The 18,952-nt window shown below is 43.8% G+C and overlaps 1 protein-coding gene and 1 non-coding gene across 2 annotated transcripts; one reads left to right on the top strand and one right to left on the bottom strand.

The window, feature by feature from the left end:
- Nucleotides 1-2,472: 2,472 nt before the first annotated feature.
- Nucleotides 2,473-12,729, top strand: DNAJC12 (DnaJ heat shock protein family (Hsp40) member C12). Its single transcript, XM_074544408.1, has 5 exons — nucleotides 2,473-2,876; nucleotides 5,782-5,860; nucleotides 7,504-7,643; nucleotides 9,340-9,541; nucleotides 11,635-12,729. Exons 1-5 carry the CDS (start codon nucleotides 2,799-2,801, stop codon nucleotides 11,727-11,729), a joined length of 594 nt encoding a protein of 197 aa, XP_074400509.1. The 5' UTR covers nucleotides 2,473-2,798; the 3' UTR covers nucleotides 11,730-12,729.
- Nucleotides 12,730-16,422: 3,693 nt separating this feature from the next.
- On the bottom strand, nucleotides 16,423-16,504 carry TRNAS-UGA (transfer RNA serine (anticodon UGA)). Its single transcript has one exon. It is a non-coding gene; the product is annotated as a tRNA-Ser (tRNA).
- Between the last annotated feature and the right edge of the window lie 2,448 nt (nucleotides 16,505-18,952).

The raw sequence follows: 18,952 nt of genomic DNA, 5'->3' as shown, positions 1-18,952 counted from the left end.
GTTGAATGTCACGAGCTATTTGCAGAATAGTATTAGTGGCTTTAATACAATGGAATTCCTAAATTTAGTGGCAAGACCCAGGTTAGACAGGTAGAATTTCCCCCTTGCAGGCCTTGATAACAAACAGCTTTTATAAAAACCTTGGGATTAAAAATTTTGATGCCATACATATGGCTTCAAAGGGATTACTTTATGGATAATTAACTTTATAGGTGGTCTTTGCCCTGAAAAATACATACATACTGGTTTTTCCCACTACCTGCTTCTCAAAGCAAGCTGCAGAGTAACCAGATCAGAAAGTTTTTATTGTTCTGTGCAACTTTGTATGGAAGCATTATTTTTCCTGCTTGCCTCTGGAAGCTGAGGCAAGATCCGTGTTTCTTAAAGAGCACATGCAAGATGCTTTTGTCAACATATAAAGGGGAGGTGGGGCTTTAAGATTGGTTTGGTGGTTATTTTTGTGAAGACAGTTCTAAGGAAGAAATAATCCAAGTGCTGCAGGTGTTGGATCTGAGGCTTTCCATGAAGGTATTGGTGAGGGAGTGACTCAGGGGTCCCAGAGCCTCCTCTGATCCTGCAGACTTTTCCCTACATTAGTGATGGCTTTGCAGGAATTGCCTTCTTGTGGGAGGGCAGTTGGGTCCTCTCCTGTTTCTGCAGCTCTGAGCTTGTGTGAGGACAGGGATGGGGCAAAACTCAAACGAGTTATATTGTGCCTTGGACTTCTCATAAATGTGCTCTCTGCCCTCAGGAAGCAAAACCCCTGAAGTCGTTGAGAACAGGTCCTGGAATATTTAATGTATTTTACAGGAGTGAACTCAGAGATTTATTTAAAGAGCTATTTATGATTTTTCCAGGTTGTTGGTAAACGTCCTGTTACACTGAAGCAGAATTTCGATTCACTCTGGGCTCTGAACAAACAGAATTGTCAATATGTGTTGGGACTGAGAGACACCTTTTGTTGGTGGCTGGGTACAGAGAACAAATATGAGATTTCCTCACTTCCAGAACAGTTTGTACATCCTGAGCAACACCAGCAACATTCCCTGCCAGCTGCCTGGCAGCACAGAAACGGCACTGAAAGCTGCAGGGGAGAAGGGTTAAAGAGCTTCCCTTTCACCTGACGCAAATACACGAGGAATACCTGGAAAAGAAAGGGGTGTCAGGAATGCTGTTGGGAGGAGGGACAGCTGTTTGTTTTTTGTCCTCCCACAGAGTACAACCTATTTAAATATTTACATGTTCTGTTATTAAAAGACTCCTTTCTTTTCTGTACTTTTCTTGTTATTAAGTTATGAATGGTGGATATGGGGAGATTTGTAATTGCTAATTCTTCCACTTGTAGTGACGTTGAAAAAAAAAATTCTGTTGTTTTATTTACTCAGAGAAATATGCTGGTAGAGTTTTCTATCAGATTTAAATGGTTTAACCAAAGATTGTGCTTTTTCTTTTAGTATTATTGCATTTAGTTACTTTGTATATTTTATAGTCTTAGTAAGCTATCTGAACATGCAGTAAAAGTAGAAAATTTCAGATGATGCAACCTTGAAGAGGAAATGGTGGAAGATTAATATTGAATGTCATTGCAGAACATTATTATTGCAGATATTAAAGCTCTTGTGGATGCAAAAATTATATATTTGTTATTCATAAATAGCTCTGAATGGTCACTGGGCCCTTCACTGATTCACACATGACCTGTTCCAGCCTTGGTCACATCCTGGGCATCTGTTCTCCTACAGGGCCACTGCATCTAGAACTGTGCAACCACTCACAGCATCGATTTGCAGCTGCTAAGGAAACATCAGGAGTTAATGACATGAAACATCTTGGGCTGCAGAGATCTTGTAGGGGTGGGAAATGTAATGCCAGAACTCCTAAGGCTCCAGCATGTGGTTAGGTTAGGAAGTAATCTTTTGAAATCAACAGATCATGGGGGACACCAAATGTGTCCAGAGCTGCTGTTGGGCTGAGGCCTTGCTCATTAATCATAGTTGGAAATTAAGGATTTCACCTCAATGTAAAATGAGTTTCATGAGTAATGTGTTTTGCACACTCTACAGACCTTCAACACAGTCTGAAAGTAACTTGGCTTGAGAAATTGTGTTTAATTTGATAGTAGGCAGTGAGTGTTTCGTGTCCTCGGGTAGTTTTAGTTGGTCAGAGTGAGCGGTGTACCATCGCTGTTCGGTGTTCAGCAGCAGTGTCTGTGCACCAAGGAAGCCTTCAGAGAGTGAAGGTGGTGGCAAAAGTTGTAAATCAAACTTGAACAGCAGATGGCCCATGTGCAGGGCAGCTCTCGGTGCGTCCCTGTTTGCGGTGGCACGGGTGATGGTGAGAGAAATCTCCGGCACATTTCAGTGTCCGGAACCCTGCGGTGTGGGCGGGAGACCCGGTTTAACATTGGAGTGACTGTGGCAACTACAAATCCCAGGGAGCAGCGCCAGAGCAGCTCCGTGAGGGACCAATGGCAGCGGGGCCCTCCCGGCTCCGTGCGGGTCAGCTGCCAGCGCTCAAAAGCGCCGCACGGAGCGGAGCTGGGCTGCTCCAGGCTCCTGTGTGAGCTCTGCCTGCCCGCTGTGCTCTTCATCCTCCCTGCCGGCTGTCCCTGGGCTGCTCCAGGCTCCCGTGTGAGCTCTGCCTGCCCGCTGTGCTCTTCATCCTCCCTGCCGGCTGTCCCTGGGCTGCTCCAGGCTCCCGTGTGAGTTCTGCCTGGGCGCTGGGCTGCTCCAGCTCCCCGTGTGAGCTGTGCCTGCCCGCCGTGCCCCGCAGCCTCCCCGCCCGCTGGAGCGGTGCCGATGGATGCCATCCTGAACTGCAAGCCGGAGGACCTGGAGGATTACTACAACTTGTTGGGATGCGATGAGCTATCGACGGTAAGAGCCTCTGCCTCCTCGCCAGCTTACTCACAGTTTGAACGTGCTCCTGTGTCCGCAGGGAATCCGCGGGCAGGAATATTTGAAACGCCTTTTGCATCTTCTTTCTTGCCACTGGTAGGATCTCCCTTGGAAAGCTCCGTTTTATCTCCTGTGGTTTTCATTAAGAGCCTGGAGTAAGGCTTAGGTTGAAAATGTCATGTAGAACAGGACTGGGTTATGGAGAGAGCCAACTGCATGTCTTTGAATAGTTTGGAATAGATATTACTGGTTTTGAAAACTGAAAAGGAGCTATTTCTGCACAAGTAATACAGTGAAAGTTCATAGCTTTCTGATAATACTGCTGAGCTTCTTGGGCTTTATACATAGTATAATATTTTTTTAAATGTATTCACTTGTTCAGATGAAAACAAAACCAATATCTCTTTATAATTTACCATATTGATATTTTAAATGCTGTTTTAAATTAAATTCAAATACTAGTTTTACTAATTTGTTTCGATAGCAGATACATGCTTTATAGTGAGATTTAGCCAAGCTATTTTTGAGTGATTTGCAGCTAGAACAAGTGTGCATCATGTTAAAGGTGTCCATACAACTTTTTGTTGGCTAGTTTAGTAAGCTGATTTTCTCTCTCTATATATATATATTTTTAAATTTAGCTGTTATATTAACTGGAATTGTGTTTCTGATTTGGAAAAGTTGTTTTGATTACTCTGCTGTAATGAGGGATGTATTCAGTGAAGATAAAAGCTGTCTGTCTTTTTCTCAGTAAGTTTAATCAGATGCTCTCACCTGAAGTATAAGGATTGGGAGTAAACATCCTCAGTGTGTCCCGGAGGGAAATGTGAAGCTTTTCCCGAGGACACCCCCAGAAGGGATCCCAGCAGAGGGCAGTGCCCAGGGCTCCACGCAGCCTTGTTTCACAGATGCTCTTTCTCACTTTCTACCTCACACTAATTCCTTAAGGGCTTAGCAATTAATGAACAGTTCAAGTACGTGTGATAACAATTTCTCAAATTGCTTGAAAATGAAATGTAAAAGCTGGAATAAATGTAATGGGTCCTGAAGAACAAGCTCTCGAGTACTGTTTGTTGGGAGAAGCAGCAGATGCTGCTGCACTGCTTTTGACACGGGAGGAAGAACTTTGAGATCCCAGGCTGGCTGAGCTCCAGGTGCACCTCAGGACCTGCACAGCCCCTCTGGGGTCTCACAGGAATTTGGAACATTACAGGGATTTTGCAGTCTCACTGCTTTGTACAGGAGTCGAGCATTGGGCACAGCATGTGCAGCACATTCCCAGCTGCAGCACTTTGATCTGAGCTGCTCAATATCCTGCTCCTGGTTGGACCTGGTTAAATTTAAGCAGAAATACTCTCAGTTTTACAGACTTGTTGCTGTATTGAAGTAAACACAGACTTGGTTCATTCGTGGCTTCTGGTAGAATTGAGCTGACAGACACCTACTTCATCTTCAGATGTGACAAGAAGAGGGGAGATTTAATCTCCGTCCTTCTTCAAGAACAATGCTGGTTTTGTAAAGTGGGTATTGGATGTCTTTCTTGGTGAAACACCTCACTATACATTTTATATTAATTTTGTGTTTGTTCTATAAACTTCCTATAAAGTTTTCTTTCTACTGATTTTTTTTAAGCTGAAAACTTCCATGTTGCCCTTGTGCTAAATTTTAACCTTCTGTACACATTTTAACTTTAAAGTTCCCCTTTAAGTAACTAAGTGTTTGAGATGATAGCTGGCTATACAGTAACCAGTCTCACCAAGTTCTCTGTACATTGTGTGTGTTTTAAAGTGCCTTACTGACTGCAGATGCACCACATTACATCTGTCCCTCTGGAAGGAGCTTCTGAGCAGAGTGAAAAGTGTAGAATTCTAAAGATACTACTGCAGATCACATTTTTTCCCAGAATATGCCAACAAGATTTGTCCAGCTAGCTGAGTGAACTGTAATTTTATTCTAAATAAAAAATGCTATGAGACTTAATTTTGAAGTAAATAATTTAAATTGTATGTGGCTTTTATGGTTGGACAAATGATCAATTTGTATAAAGAGCCTTTGTAGTATGGGAAAGAATGGTCATTTTTATTCCTTAGGGTGAATTGTGAAAGCTTAAGCTGAACTGGAGTGATATAAAGAAGTTTTGGCTTCTGAATTATAAGAACCAGCAAGATAATCGGAAAAGCACTAAATATTTGCAATCTAAGCTGATGCCCACTCCAGTGGCTTTGTGGCTCCACATGTGTTAGTTTTTCCAGTGGTTGCAATACTTTATGGTATAACAAACTGTGGGAATTTGCAATTAACTGATAAACTAATACTTGCCAATATTCTCACATTTATTATAGATGTATTCTACTCCAAGCCAACCTTTTTGCAAGGAAAATTAACTTGAAGAAAGAATATGCACTACTGGTTATGGAGTGAGTTATCTTGCGGTGTCCAAGATGGAAACCCCATGGGGTGCTGGCTGAATTTCCTATGGAGAGGATGTGGAGGAAGCCACCCAAACACACAAATTGATCTTCAGCAATGCAGAGAGCCTTTGCTTGCTGCTCTGAGACTCTGCTGAAACTTGGAGTTGATTAAACAAAGTAAAGAGCAACTGAAGGGATGCATTTGGCCTCTGTGGTCAAATGTCCTTGCACATTTTTCTCGAGCCTTGCTGGATGACTGAGCCTCACAAAAACAAGGCTAAGGATGGAAATGAGATTAAATAAGCAGTGTCACTGGCAGATGGTGGTTGTTACCTACTTTGCTTGCACTAAAGCTTGTAAAATTGAATGGGACAAAATCTTTCAGCATTCCTTGTTGTTTCTCCCAGCCTCTTTCTAAAAGAAAATTTGCTAATTACTTGTGTTTACTCGCTTTGTCTCAATATTTTGTTTAGGTTGAACAGATTCTTGCTGAATATAAGATTAAGGCCCTTGAATGCCATCCTGACAAGCATCCTGGAAACCCCAAAGCAGGTATGTATGCTTTCCTGTGTAAAAACAATCTATTTTTTTCTTCTATTAGCATGGCAAGATAAAAAATTCAACCTTAAAACTTTATTTCCCCTCAGTATATTTTAATCATGGCGTACATTGAGCATGTTCTATTTAAATAGCAAGCTTGTGATATTCTTTCTAAGACTTGCACTCTCCTTTTGATAGTGAACGAAGACACTTGTTGGATTTTTTTTTTATTTTTAGGACCTTGAATCTTTTTTCTTTCTACAGTAGATCATTTTTTGATACAGAATTCATTTCTGGAGTCTGTCCCTTCCTAGACCTACACAGTTGGTGCACTTCCATGCTCAGTGGCCCTCAAGTGCCACACTTGCATCAATCAGTTAATTTACTGTCAGGAATGAGGCTGTGAGGAACACATAAATGTGCTTTATTTTCTTTTAATGTAATTTAATGGCTGGAAGGGCAGAGAAGGCAGCCCCACCAGGAGCCTCTGTTTGCAGAGCAGCAAATGTTTGTGTTGGTGAGAGGCGGCAGCTCCTCAGAGCTGGCAGGGCTGAGCAGCACCTGAGTCATTGGAGCCAATCTTTGCCCTTTCAAAGCCACAGAGAGCCCTGGGCAGAGCTGGCAAGGCTGAGATACAAAAAAGAGCAGCCAAGTGCCAAATATCAGAGCAGCTTTGCTTGGCACAAAGAAATGTTATACTCTACCTCAACATGCCACATTTACTTTAAGTACCTTTTTACAGTATTAGTGAGAGTTTACTTTGTGTTTTGTTTCATCAGCTTAAGGTTAACAAAGATTAATAAAGTAGACCTTTTATTTGTTGAGAACTAGTAACATTAGAATAAGAAAATCTAGTAATATTAGAATATGAAAACCTCGTACAATTGTTCCCTCAGCCTGTTGTCTCTTGTTTTGATTTATTGTTATCATTTTTGATTAGTGTTTGGGTGTAGTGTATTTCAAAAGAACTCTCTCTAATTTGTAAACTGGAATAAATGAATAATAGCAATAATGCTAGATCACTGTTACATAGGTGAGTCATAGATAAAGTCTAAATCTTTATGACCCTTCCACAAATAGTAACAAGCAGCTGCATCCCTAGTAACCATTCCGTGAAAAATTACCCTGTAGGGAGAAATGAGAGTTCTTACTCATTCAGTCTGGATAACATTTTAGCATACATGGAAAATACACCTAATAAAATGCACAAGTTAATTAATCTGAACTATATTTAGATTATTATTCTTGTTTGTCAGGTCCTGTTCATCCTTTTTTCTGGCTGCTCATGGTTGTTGTTGCTGTGCTCTCTCTGACCCCTGTGCTGCTGCAGATCTCAGTGCGTTCCTTCCAAGCAGTGCTGCTCGAATTTCCCTTTTTAAGGTGTTCTGCAGGGGCTGTGCACTCTCTAAGTTTCTCTCACCTTGTGTTTAGGAGCTTTTGAAGCTGGTAGACAAAGGAATATTCCAGTCCTGATTTGCAGGGGTAGCCATGATCCTAAAGCCAGCCAGAGCTGTGCAAGCGGGACCCAGAACCACATCCCTTGGCCACTTGCTTGTCCTTTGCTCTGAGCCATTGCTGGCAGGTCCCTTTTGGATCTGAATTCATGTATTTACCAAGAAGCCTTGTTCTCAGTGTGGTTTCTGTGTGTGTGGCAGTGGAGGATTTCCAGCGGCTGCAGCAGGCCAAGGATACGCTGACGGACGCGGAGCGCCGGGCCCGCTACGACCACTGGCGGCGGAGCCGAGTCCCCGTCCCGTTCCGGCACTGGGAGGCGCTGAGCAGCTCCGTCAGGACGGTCCGTGCTGGGCTGCGGGGAGAGGCACAGCTCTGCCTTCCTTCTGCTGTGGCTGGCCGTGGGCGTGGGGCACACACCTTCCTGCACTGTGCAGGGCAAATCTGGAAGAGAGCACCCAAAGGGCTCCTCTAGGGAAGCGGATCCAATCGGCCCCTCCTCCCAACCAGTCCTGGAGAAACTACCTCCTTGGAGAAAAGTGGAAAAAGCTGTTTATTATACAACAAAACCCAAACAATATTAGCCAATAAAACCCCTTGTTGCTCCAAAAGAGATGACAAACTGAGAAAGTCCCTCCCCGGGTTGCAGCTTAGCTCCCTCAGGCTCTGATCAGTCCCTCACGGGCCAGGCCCGGCCCTGTGGGCCGCAGCTGCAGCTGCCCGTGCTCTGCTGGGTGTTCAGAGCAGGTTTGAACAGGGCCAAAGAAAAGGGAGAAAAGAAAAAAAAACACAGTCCAGGGAACTTCTTTGCCTCAGCTAGCTAAACTAACTAAAAGCAAAGGAGAGCTCTGTCCCGCTGTCTGTCCATCCTCAGACAGCACAGTCAGGAGCAGGAATGTGGAGGAGGAGTGCAGTGTCTGAAACAAACTGCAGCTTCTTCTCTCCCCCTTCACTCTCTGCAACAAGGCTTAAAGTGCAAAACTTATTATTCAGCATAAACAGAACAGACAATTGGGAGTAAAAGCCTCATATAGTCAGCCTAGGACAGGATGCTACGGAAATTTGGGGAAAATTGGAGCACTTCACAGAAGGGCATTAGGCCAGTAGTTTTAGAGTGAATTTATCAAGTTGCTGCTTTTATAGGAAATTTAAGTAACTTGAGGGCTGTTTTCAAATGCTTCAGCTCACTTTGCTTTTGTAGGAAACTTTCATTTCTTTTCAAAGTTAAGTTAAAGCTGGGATCTTTTTATAATATATTCTCCTCTTGGTATATTGCTTATCAGATAGGTTTTCTTGTTGTCTGATTAAATAAAGATATCATTGAAAAAATCCAGGGGGTGGTTCCTTGGAACCCTGGGCTTCCCACAGAGCTTTGGAGGGGCTCTGAGGGGCTGGTGGGGTCATCTGGGACAGAGGCAGGAGCTTTTTGGGTGATTTCCTTCCTGATTTTGCTATTGAGAACATTTGGAAGCATGCAGCTCAATTCCATAATATTGGATTGGGCTACATGGTCATATTTTAAGGCAGGTGAATAAAAGTTTCCTATGTCAATTCTGCTCATCTCAATTCTGCTTAGGAGAAAAGTTTGACACTTCAACTACAGCATTATGCCTGAGCTTAAATGTTTGGTGGAAATATCCAATTAAGCTTAGTTCAGTTCCAAACAGATGTTACTCCACAGACTTTAATATTAAATATTTTCAAATTGCCTTGCCTTCAAAAGGTACTCTGAAGTTAAAGACAGCTTTGAAAATGAACATTTCTGAAGTCAATCAAGCCCTCTTTAAGAAAGTCTGAATTCATGACAGAAGGAACTGGACAAAAGGCCCTTAAAATTCTGATTTTGTTCTTCACCCCCACCTGCCAAAAAGTGTCCTCTCCAGTGCTGTTTGTGACATGTAACCATGCTTTCCCCCATCCCATTGACCTGCAGGCTTCTCAGTGTGCTTTGTTTAACCATTTATTGCTGCAATATAAAAAAGTCATTAAAACCCTTAAAGCAAAGGGCTTAGTTCTTTGTTCTGTTTGCATTCCTTTAGTCAATGCACTGGGCTGTCCAAAGCAAGAAGGACCAAATGCTGGAAGCTCCTGACTTTGGTGACACCAACAACAGAACCAACGAGATGTGGGCCCAGCAGATGGAGAGCAGTGGAGAGGGGTTGTTGGAAGGGAGCAGGGAACAAGAAGATGTTGCAATCCCTGATGAGCAACCACAGTCTTCAAAGAATCCAGACTCCCCAAGTAAGTGAAAACAGCACTTACAGAAAATTGCAGTATCCAGGGACTGGCCTGGAATGGGGGCTTTCAGTCATGGGAAAGTCTTCTCCAGAACAGTGTGTTGAACTTTTAGTTTTTAAATGTGGTTTTGGGTTGGGATTTTGGTTTGGGTTTTATGCTTTTGATTACTTATTTAATTTTGAAGTTTTCAGATGTTCCTTCCTCCCTATCCCAAGTTTCCTTGTTTGTTTGCTGGTAAAAGCTGCCACAGGAGAAGGAGAAAAAAAATACTTCGGCCAAAATGGAAAGTTTTGTTTTTCTGATATATAAAAATGCAAAGTAAAAAGAGAAGGCAGTTATTTCCAGTGACTTTTTAAAATAAATATTAGAACTGTTAAGTAAAATATTTAAGTTTGGGTATTTTTTATCTATTATTCAGTGCTTTTGCACAGTTTTCATCTGATGAGTTAATGAGGTTTAAAATTTGAGACTTGAAGGCTTCTTTTATATTCAAACAATTTTGGTTTTTCTAAGTAATGTATGCACCAGAATAAATGTGTGCTTCAAAAGTGTCTCCTGGCAGTCAGCATTTCCTGGCTGTGCTTTAGGTCATTGTTAAACAAAATCCTGCCATTCCCCCCGAGTTTGATCAAAGAGCAAATTAGGGTCAACTGTCAGGGTAGCAAAACCTAATGTAATCCCAAACATTTGTGGAATGCACGAAATTGATAAGAAAATTCTACAAAGAAGTGTATACCAGGCCTAACTGAAAACTTGATTTTGAAAAATTATGCTGTATAACTTCATACTATTTGCCTTTTTTTTTTTAGTAATTAATCATCACTGTATCCTTTGTAGAACACTAAAGTTGTGAAGTAAAGAAAACATCATCTTGTTCCTTGTAATGGTGAATTTTCTTTTTGGGCATCTTCTTTCTCAAGTTTGGTTTTTTTTAAGTTTTAATATAATTTCCAGATATTTGAATGGAAAAAAAATCAAACTCATCGAGTGCCTACTTCATTTATCCAGTGGCATATATTCACATGAATAAATGTTAATGTTATAATGTATTTGACAGGGTGTGTGTGCACTTCAGTGTTTATACCCCATGGTAGGGTGTTGATGATGTTTTTGTTTTGATCCAGCAAAAATTGATGTATTGGGTTCCACTTTGAATTCATGGCATTGTCTGTTCCTGTCACTTGTGGTATTTTTGGGGTCCCCAGACAGAGGAGGAAGGAAGTGATGAATCTGACTCCATGTTCTTAGAAGACTAATTTATTATTTTATGGTATTATATTATATTATATTAAAGAATACTATACTAAAACTATACTAAAGAATAGAGAAAGGATACAGACAAAGGCTTAACAAGATAATAATAAAAAATTCTTAACTCTCACCAGAGTCCCAATTCCAACTCAGCTGGCTGTGATTGGTGAATGAGTCAAAACAATTCACATGAAACCAATCAAACAATGACCAGTTGGTAAACAATGTCCAGACCACATTCCAAAGCAGCAAAACAGGGAGAAGCAATCAGATAATTATTGTTTTCATTCTTCTCTGAGGCTTCTCAGCTTCCCAGGAGAAGAAATCTTGGCGAGGGGATTTTTCCAGAAAATATGACAGTGACAGTCACTGGCCTGGATGAATTCTGGACTGCCACCTACACGGCTATTTCAGCTCAAACAACAGATTTGAACACTAATTCTGCTCACAGGATTCAGTTTGCTGTAAAAGGAAGGTCACATTTTGGCATGAAAAGGCCCCAGATCACGCTTGCAGATTTATCCCATCACCACCTCCATCTCCTTCCCTAGATCAGGCACTGCAATGTGTCAGTGTTGCTTTGTGAGTCCCTGCAGGAGTGCCAGGGTCCTTGCTGTTCTCCTCTGGCCCCTTCCCAGCTGAGCTCTGGTGAGGGTTGGTGTTTGGTTCTTTTTCCGGCCTGCCAATTACTCAGTGCTCTGTTTGTCCCTGCTAGGCAAGAGCCCTGGAAGTGACCACTTTTCTGTTTACTTCTTTCTGGGAAGACCATCAAGTACTGTTTCAGAAAATTAAATTTTATGCATGTTTACAATAATTTAATTGACTTTCTGGTTTTTCCCCCTCAGGATTTTCAGAGGGGAATTACTGGCACTTGCGTTTCCGCTGGTCAGGCGATGCTCCGTCAGACCTTCTGAGGAAATTCAGAAACTATGAGATCTGAAATGAGAAACACACAGGAGCATGAGATCATCTCTTCACCATTCCCTTTGTATTTTTAACAGCAGTTATAAGTTATTTGTATCTTGTGTTCTTTATTGAAATGTGTTGTTCTAGCCAATGTCTAAATACTGATTTATCACACCTGCTGTGATCATTACAGATGGAGACTTTTCTGTTCAATAACCTTTTCAGTATTAATATAAATTGATGTTGTGAAGTTATCTAACATCTTGCATATAGTTTCTTATATTCTCAAATATTGTGTAATGATTAATATTTTGTTCAGTAATGTGATGTTATAAAAATATACTCTCAGTAGAACCCTGGGCTCCAGGGTATCCTACTCAGAGAGGATCTTCCAAAAGCTTTATGACAATGAACTCTGCTTAACTCTGTGCTCTGCTTCACTTCTCCATTGCCTTGTACTCACTGCAGTGATTTATAATGTACTCATTACAAACTTAACTTGTAGGGGAGTTGTGATCTTACGTTATAGATGAAATAAGAAGGTTCTTGTTATCCAAGGTCTGTGTGACAGATCAAGCACTCCTGAAAATCACTTGTTCTCTGCCTTAACGAGAATTCTTTTTGCATCAGCAATATGTTTGTTTTGGAAGGCAGTTGCAGAACTTTACTTCTCCAGATAGCAATTTTTGTCTTTAGATGTATTGGTGGAAGACTGATCCCCTGTGTACGTGTGCCAACATTGTCCCGTGGCTTCAGAGCAATTCCCCTCCCTGCTCAGCTGTACTAGACTTGGTTTTACCCGGGTTTTGTACAGTGAGGAATGAAACATCAGACTAGTCAGCACTAATGTGTACAAAATCTCACATGAAAGTTTTTGATACTTTGGGCAACTTGTCAAATTCTGCATTGCTGTTTATTTATTTTGTGTTTGTTTTCTTCTTTGCAAACTTGGCTAATATGTCAGGTATTGACATTGTGGTTTTGTGCAGGCAGATAATTCCATCAGCAGCAAATAAAACTTCATGCATACAGAAAAGGGGTTTCTTTCATCTTTTTAATTAAATCCTTCTCCCACCACAGAGATGACCTCTGGGCACCTGTGCCCTGCAGCCACGCTGGCCTGGAGTGCAGGGCATTGGTGCCCAGAGCCACTTCTGTAGCACACCATCTTTCATTGCACACGCTTTTCCCTGGCACACTTTGCAGCTGCAAACACCATGAGATTAATAATGCTCTGTAAGGTTTGTTAAATGCATCTGGTTTGGTTTTTTTCTGGTGCATTTGCTGCTTTACTTCATACATATTTGCTTAAGAAGGACTTTGGTCCGTTTTATAGAATGTCTATCAAACAATTGTACCAGAAGAAACTCTTACCGTATGTGAAGGATACTAAGTAATAGGGAATAATTCTCCCTCCAACAAAAAATGGGAGTGCAGCCAGCTGGAGCACTTGGAATCAGATGGCAGCCCAGATTCTCCTCTGCCCATTTTACTTGCTAAAGGTACAAGGGGGTGCTTGGATGGATGATTTAGCACCTAATGAGCTGGTTTCCTTGAGAAGTGAACACACAATAGACCTTTGAACAGCAAACTAATAGTTTGTGTCATTAAAAGTGATGTCATTGTTAGCCAATTATTGCGTGGTTGGTTTTGGCAAAGAACCTTTGGGTGTTTGTTCTGGATGAATAACTGCAGACATTTGGAAGGCTCTTGGCCCAGTAAAAGCTCATGGCAAAAGTTGCGTTTTGCAACAACCTGCTCGAGATCAGTGCTGTAATTTGTACTTGCCCTCATGAGGGGGGCAAGTTCTAACTGGTGCTCCAGTACACCAGTGCCACCGACACAGACTTCCTTTCTCCCATTTCTGTACGTGTTGAACTTGAAATGGTCCATTTTTCTGTATTTCGTGAGTTGAATGAATCTATTCTTAGTACAGCAAAGTCAAATGGATTGGAAAACAAGAGGAGCCTGTGCACCTTGCTCTGCTTTTCTTTCTCCAGAACCAGGTGGGGCCTGGCCTGTTGGCCAGTAACAAGAGTTACTGGAATGAGTGGGCAGCCCAGTTCTCCCTCGTGTTAGAAGGTAGAGAAAGCACCTGACAGCTTAGTCAGTGTTAGATCATCCAGGGCCCGCACTCCAAGCAGAAACTGCTTCTCTGCTTCTTTAAAGATACAGCACTTTTAGAAGCTTTTAGAATGTCCCAGCTGAGATTCCAGCAGCAGCTCTGGGATGCTCTGGCCCCTGCACCAAATGTGATTCACACGCTGGGGCAGGGTTGTGGTGCATCCCAGGCTCTGTGCAGGTGTGACTGAGGCAGCAGAGTCAGAGGCTCGTGGTTTTCAGGGGCCCACTGAGATCTTTAACTCTCTTTGCAGAGTGGAGGCAGCGGCAAAGGAGGTGGGGAACAGCAAGGCCAGACACTGTTCATTAGATTAGGGCCCAGGAGTCTCAAGCTGGAGAAGGGCAGCCCTCTGCAGACATGGTGAGCTCCTCTTTCTTCTTGAGCTCCCCTTGGAAGTAACTCAGGTGGGCAGCAAAGGGTCCTGATTGCTTGGGTACGTGAGGGCTCTGATTTGCTGTGCTGTGTCACAGCTCTGAAGGATTTGGTATGAAAATAAACAGAGCTGTGAGGTGAGCCCAGATCCTCTGGAGTCCAGACAAAAGTGTTGATAAACCCCAGCCCTCACTGGACTTGTGAAGGCTAGGGAGTTTTCATCTGCAAGTTATGAGACAGCAGATGGGGTGCAGGTGTATGATGATAAAATACAGAGTATAGGGAACGTTGTTCAATGCTGTGTTCCCAGGCCTTTGAACTATTTTTAAACAGAAATTAAGCAACTACTTAGCCAGTTATTTACAGTGAAACTGAATAGCATTGTGGGATTCTGGATTTATATAAAATTATTATATATTTATTTGCTGATATTATACTTGTGCTAGTGCAGGATATATAAGATTGTCAAGAACTAAAATATCCTCAACCTTTTTGTTTAGCTAGTATTTGGGAAGTTGCTTTGCCAACATTTGCCAAGTGACAGTGTAAGAGTTATTTGGACAATAAACACAGACAGTACATGACTTAAAATCTCAGGCTGAGTAATGCTGAATGATAGGTAAGGTCGTTTGTTTTTCTCTTTAAATGAGATTTTTAACAAAGGCAGTTTATATGTTTTATAATAGAAGATGATTATTAAAAGAGATACTGTGTATCTTTAATTTCCTGAGCATCAACATTGCTATCTTACCTTCCCAGCAGGCTCATCTCTCATTTCAGGATATGAAAGTGTAAGCAGCGAGGCTGTTGCAAAGCTGATGAAATTACACAGCAGAAGATAAAGCCGCTCTGTATGTGATTGGGCTGTGTCACTGTCAGACGGCAGATGATGATTATTGATGATTATCAGCTCCTCCGTGCTGGGGTTGGGTTCAGCTCGGTGCACACGCTCCCCCTGCTGCCGGCAGGGTTGGCAGCCCTTCCCTTCCCTTCCCTTCCCTTCCCTTCCCTTCCCTTCCCTTCCCTTCCCTTCCCTTCCCTTCCCTTCCCTTCCCTTCCCTTCCCTTCCCTTCCCTTCCCTTCCCTTCCCTTCCCTTCCCTTCCCTTCCCTTCCCTTCCCTTCCCTTCCCTTCCCTTCCGCTGGGGCCACACGTAGGGACAGTGACACACCTGGGCGGTGAGAGCTCAGTTTAAGCCAATCACGGACGCTGCCTTGGTTTGTTTTCCCTGGTTATTAATGGCATACTAACTTCTGTGCGTGTATGTGCATCCTGCATGTGCAAAAGGCCAGAAAAGGCAGAAAAAGGGGACGCTCACTGAAGGTCCAGGAGGAATCAGACCAGCTTCCTTCAGGAAAGGCAAGGTTTGATGGAGCAGCTCCATTCCTTATGGAGAAGCCTTCTGCTGACAAGATTTAATTTATTTTGTGTCAGCTGTAGGACGTGGGGGCAGAGCAATGGACCTTTGGGTGAACCAGGACACTGTTTTAGTGTTAGGTATTGGGTGAATGCTGAGCTTTGCAGCTGGACGCTGTCTGTCCTGCCTGCAGGCCTGGAAGCTGGGCTGATCAAAGAGCACCAAGCCGAGGTTCTGTTCTCTCCCCTCCATCCAGGGCTCCCATCACTGCCTGCAGGTGCAATGCCAGCACCTTGCCCCGGGCCCTGCTGCAGCTTTGGCGCTGCTGTTGCTGCTGGCAGGGCCGGGGAAGAGCGGGTGGGCACGGCCTGAAGAGCTGCAGTGGGATAAAGATCACAGGGCAGCAAGGATGCTGGGGCACTGGAGCATCTCTCATGAGGAAAGGCTGAGGGAGCTGGGCCTACGCAGTGTCACACAGAGATGACTGAGAGGGGAGCTCCTTACTGTGCACAAATATCCAGAGGGGGTGTCAGGAATGTGGAGCCGGGTGGTGCCCAGCAATGGGACGAGAGGCAGTGACCAGGGAGTGCCATCTGAACGCGCTTGCCTCCTCCGCAGAGCCCAAGCAGCGGCCCGGCCTGCCCGGGGAGGCTGTGGGGGCTCTCAGGGCGATGTTCCGGGGCCGGCTGATGCTGCCCTGCCGGTGCCCCGGGAGCACCCGCAGCAGGGGATGATGGCTGTGCGGGACCTGCCCCGCTCCGTGCTCTTATCCCGGCCCATCGCTCTGGGCGCTGCCGCTGCCGGAGAGGAGCCGAGAGCAGGAAAAGTGCGGCCGGCAGGAAGAGAGAGGAACGAAAAAAGCGAAGCCCCTCCGGGCCGCAGCGAGCAGGGTTCGAACCTGCGCGGGGAGACCCCATTGGATTTCAAGTCCAACGCCTTAACCACTCGGCCATCGCTGCTGATGCTGCTCCTGCTCTCCGGCTGCAGCCTTATAGGGCGTTCCGCCCGCCACAGGCCCCGCCCACACTCCGTGCAGCCAATGGGCGCCGCCGGCCCCGACCCCGGCCCCGGCCCCGCAGCAATGGCGGCCGTGGCTCGGTGGGAGCGACTCAGGGGGAACAAATCCCAAAGAACACCGGAGAGTCTCGGCGTGAGGGACCCGGGCCAGCCCCGCAGCGATGGCGGCCGCGGCTTGGCAGGAGCGGCTCAGGAGGAACAAATCCTAGTGAACACCGGAGAGTCCCGGCCTGAGGGACCCGGGCCGCGCCCGCCCCTGCGAATGGAACGCGGGCTTGGCAGGGAGGAGGCAGCCACGAACTCCTGCGCAGGCAGCAGCCATTAGGTGCTGCATTAGCTTTCTTTCGGTTATTGCAAAATCTCTATTACAAAATCTCGAAAGGTGTCTATCATACGATCTTTATATGTAATTTAATTCACTGTAGAAAGGACTCGCACTGAGATAGCAGCCACAGGACACCCGAATGTTTCAGAGAAAGAAAATTTATTGCTGCATTATCGGGAGAAACGAACTTCTCCCCACCTCACTCAGGCAGAACGACGCTAGGATTATGAGGAAGAAGCTGACACTGCCCAGACAGAATCCTGTATTTGAATGGAATTTATGCATCATGGATGAGGTGCATGAATATGCAACAGGCTGTTGCTTTTAAGGATTAATCCTCTGTTAGCGGGTGTCATTTTCGGGCTTATTTTGCCCAGAAAAGGTACTCGGACGTCCGTGACTCTTTGTTTCTATTGTCTCATATTGTCCTACTCCTAATTGTCCAAATTATTATTACTCTAAATGTATTTTTTATAACCATGTTATTACTATTAAACTTTTAACATTTTAAAACCAAGTGATTGGCGTTTTTCACCAACACCAACTGCTCTGTGTTCACGCACAGGACTGAGATGAAATGTGCGATTTCAGACAGAATGAATGGAGGTGGTGCGGGCGCACCGAGAGCTCTTCACGGCTCCGCTGGGTGTCCCTGGGGGATCTCAGGCTCCCAGCAGAGCTGCAGTGACCTCCAGCGCTGCCAGCCAAAGCTGCACCGCAGAGCAGCCCCCAGCTCCTTGCGGTGCCCACGTTGAGAATGAGAAGCTTGACCAGGCCAATATTCAAGCAGCAATCAATTTATTATTTAATATGGTAAAGTATGAGCAATACAGCGCTGGGTACAGTGGGGGAAGTTTTCCCTCCAACTGCACACCGATAATTGATGCTTACAGGTATTTATAGGGGTACCCATCCATTTTTTTCAGCAGTTTCTATTTCCAATCTTTTACTCATCAGCAATTTTTATTCCAAATTATTACATCGCAATTCTATACACTATTGTGACCTTTGTCGAGGTCCACACATTTGCATTCACAAGTACACACGTTGCCTGTTTGTACCTGACACCAAGCACAGCTTTGCATCTCACAGCCATCCCTGCCCAGCAGCACTGGCAGAAGGGTCAGGGACACATGCAGAGTGCCACTGGACTGAGTGTACTTAGAATGTGAATTTATCTCCCCAAGGAATCTAAGAAATTTTATTTATTAATTGCTCAAAAGTAGCAAGGTCTTGACATTAGAACAGGTAACAGAGAAGAGTCTGGTTTGGGTCTGTTGCATAAAGTAATGGTGCTAGGATAGAATTGCCTGTGTTTTCTCATGTTTTTAATTTCTTCAAGCAACAAGGACAGATACTGAAAAATCTTCAGTAGCACATGGACAGATTAACCAACCAGTATCAAAAATGCACTAGTGGATTCTTAAGAAATACAGGGACTGAGCCTCAAGCACTTCAATCCTTCAGGTTTCTCATCTTAGTTGACCTCAGTGAGTTTTATAATGCTCATTCCATTCCTTCTCCACCATCTGCTCTGCGCCCTTTTATTTAATCAATCTCTGTCAGCTTTACAAATTCACTAGTTTGAACATTTCTTCCTGTTAGAAGTCCATGATGCTTGCAACAGAAACAATAGGTTAGATTATGCCTAAGCTAACAATATTTACAGCAATGTTGGCAGAACAGCAACTTTGTGCTTATGCGTAACTTCGAATATTCAAGAGTAAATTTGACATCACCCTTGAAGAAATTTGAATGAAATAATGACTCCAACATAAGTTGTGTTTTACACATAATGCTTGCACCACAAGGCAACAGAATTTTGTGTTTTCTCCCTGAAGAAACACATAACAGTAGGAAAACTAATGCTGCACACTGAAGAGTATTTCTTCTGTATTCCTCCTGTTCTGTCTGTTCTGTTAGCTTTGTAGATCATTTAACAAAGCTGAAACCATGCAGATGATGAAAATAAGAATTTACTATGGTAAGTTCTGTATGGCTAAAATGTGACATTCTGTGAATGCCTAAGAATGGATCTGGGGGCAAATTTCAGGTAGAGAACCAA

Source organism: Zonotrichia albicollis, chromosome 7, assembly GCF_047830755.1.
Source record: "Zonotrichia albicollis isolate bZonAlb1 chromosome 7, bZonAlb1.hap1, whole genome shotgun sequence".
In the NCBI taxonomy this organism is placed as follows: domain Eukaryota; kingdom Metazoa; phylum Chordata; class Aves; order Passeriformes; family Passerellidae; genus Zonotrichia; species Zonotrichia albicollis.
Note: the sequence above shows the minus strand (reverse complement) of the source record. Positions and strands in the feature narration are given on the sequence as shown.

Excerpts from the sequence above, each read along its gene's own strand:
- DNAJC12 (XM_074544408.1), top strand. The coding sequence starts at position 2,799 with ATGGATGCCATCCTGAACTGCAAGCCGGAGGACCTGGAGGATTACTAC. Across the intron at positions 2,877-5,781 it reads GATGCGATGAGCTATCGACG|GTTGAACAGATTCTTGCTGA; the intron begins GTAAGAGCCTCT and ends TATTTTGTTTAG. Across the intron at positions 5,861-7,503 it reads TCCTGGAAACCCCAAAGCAG|TGGAGGATTTCCAGCGGCTG; the intron begins GTATGTATGCTT and ends TGTGTGTGGCAG.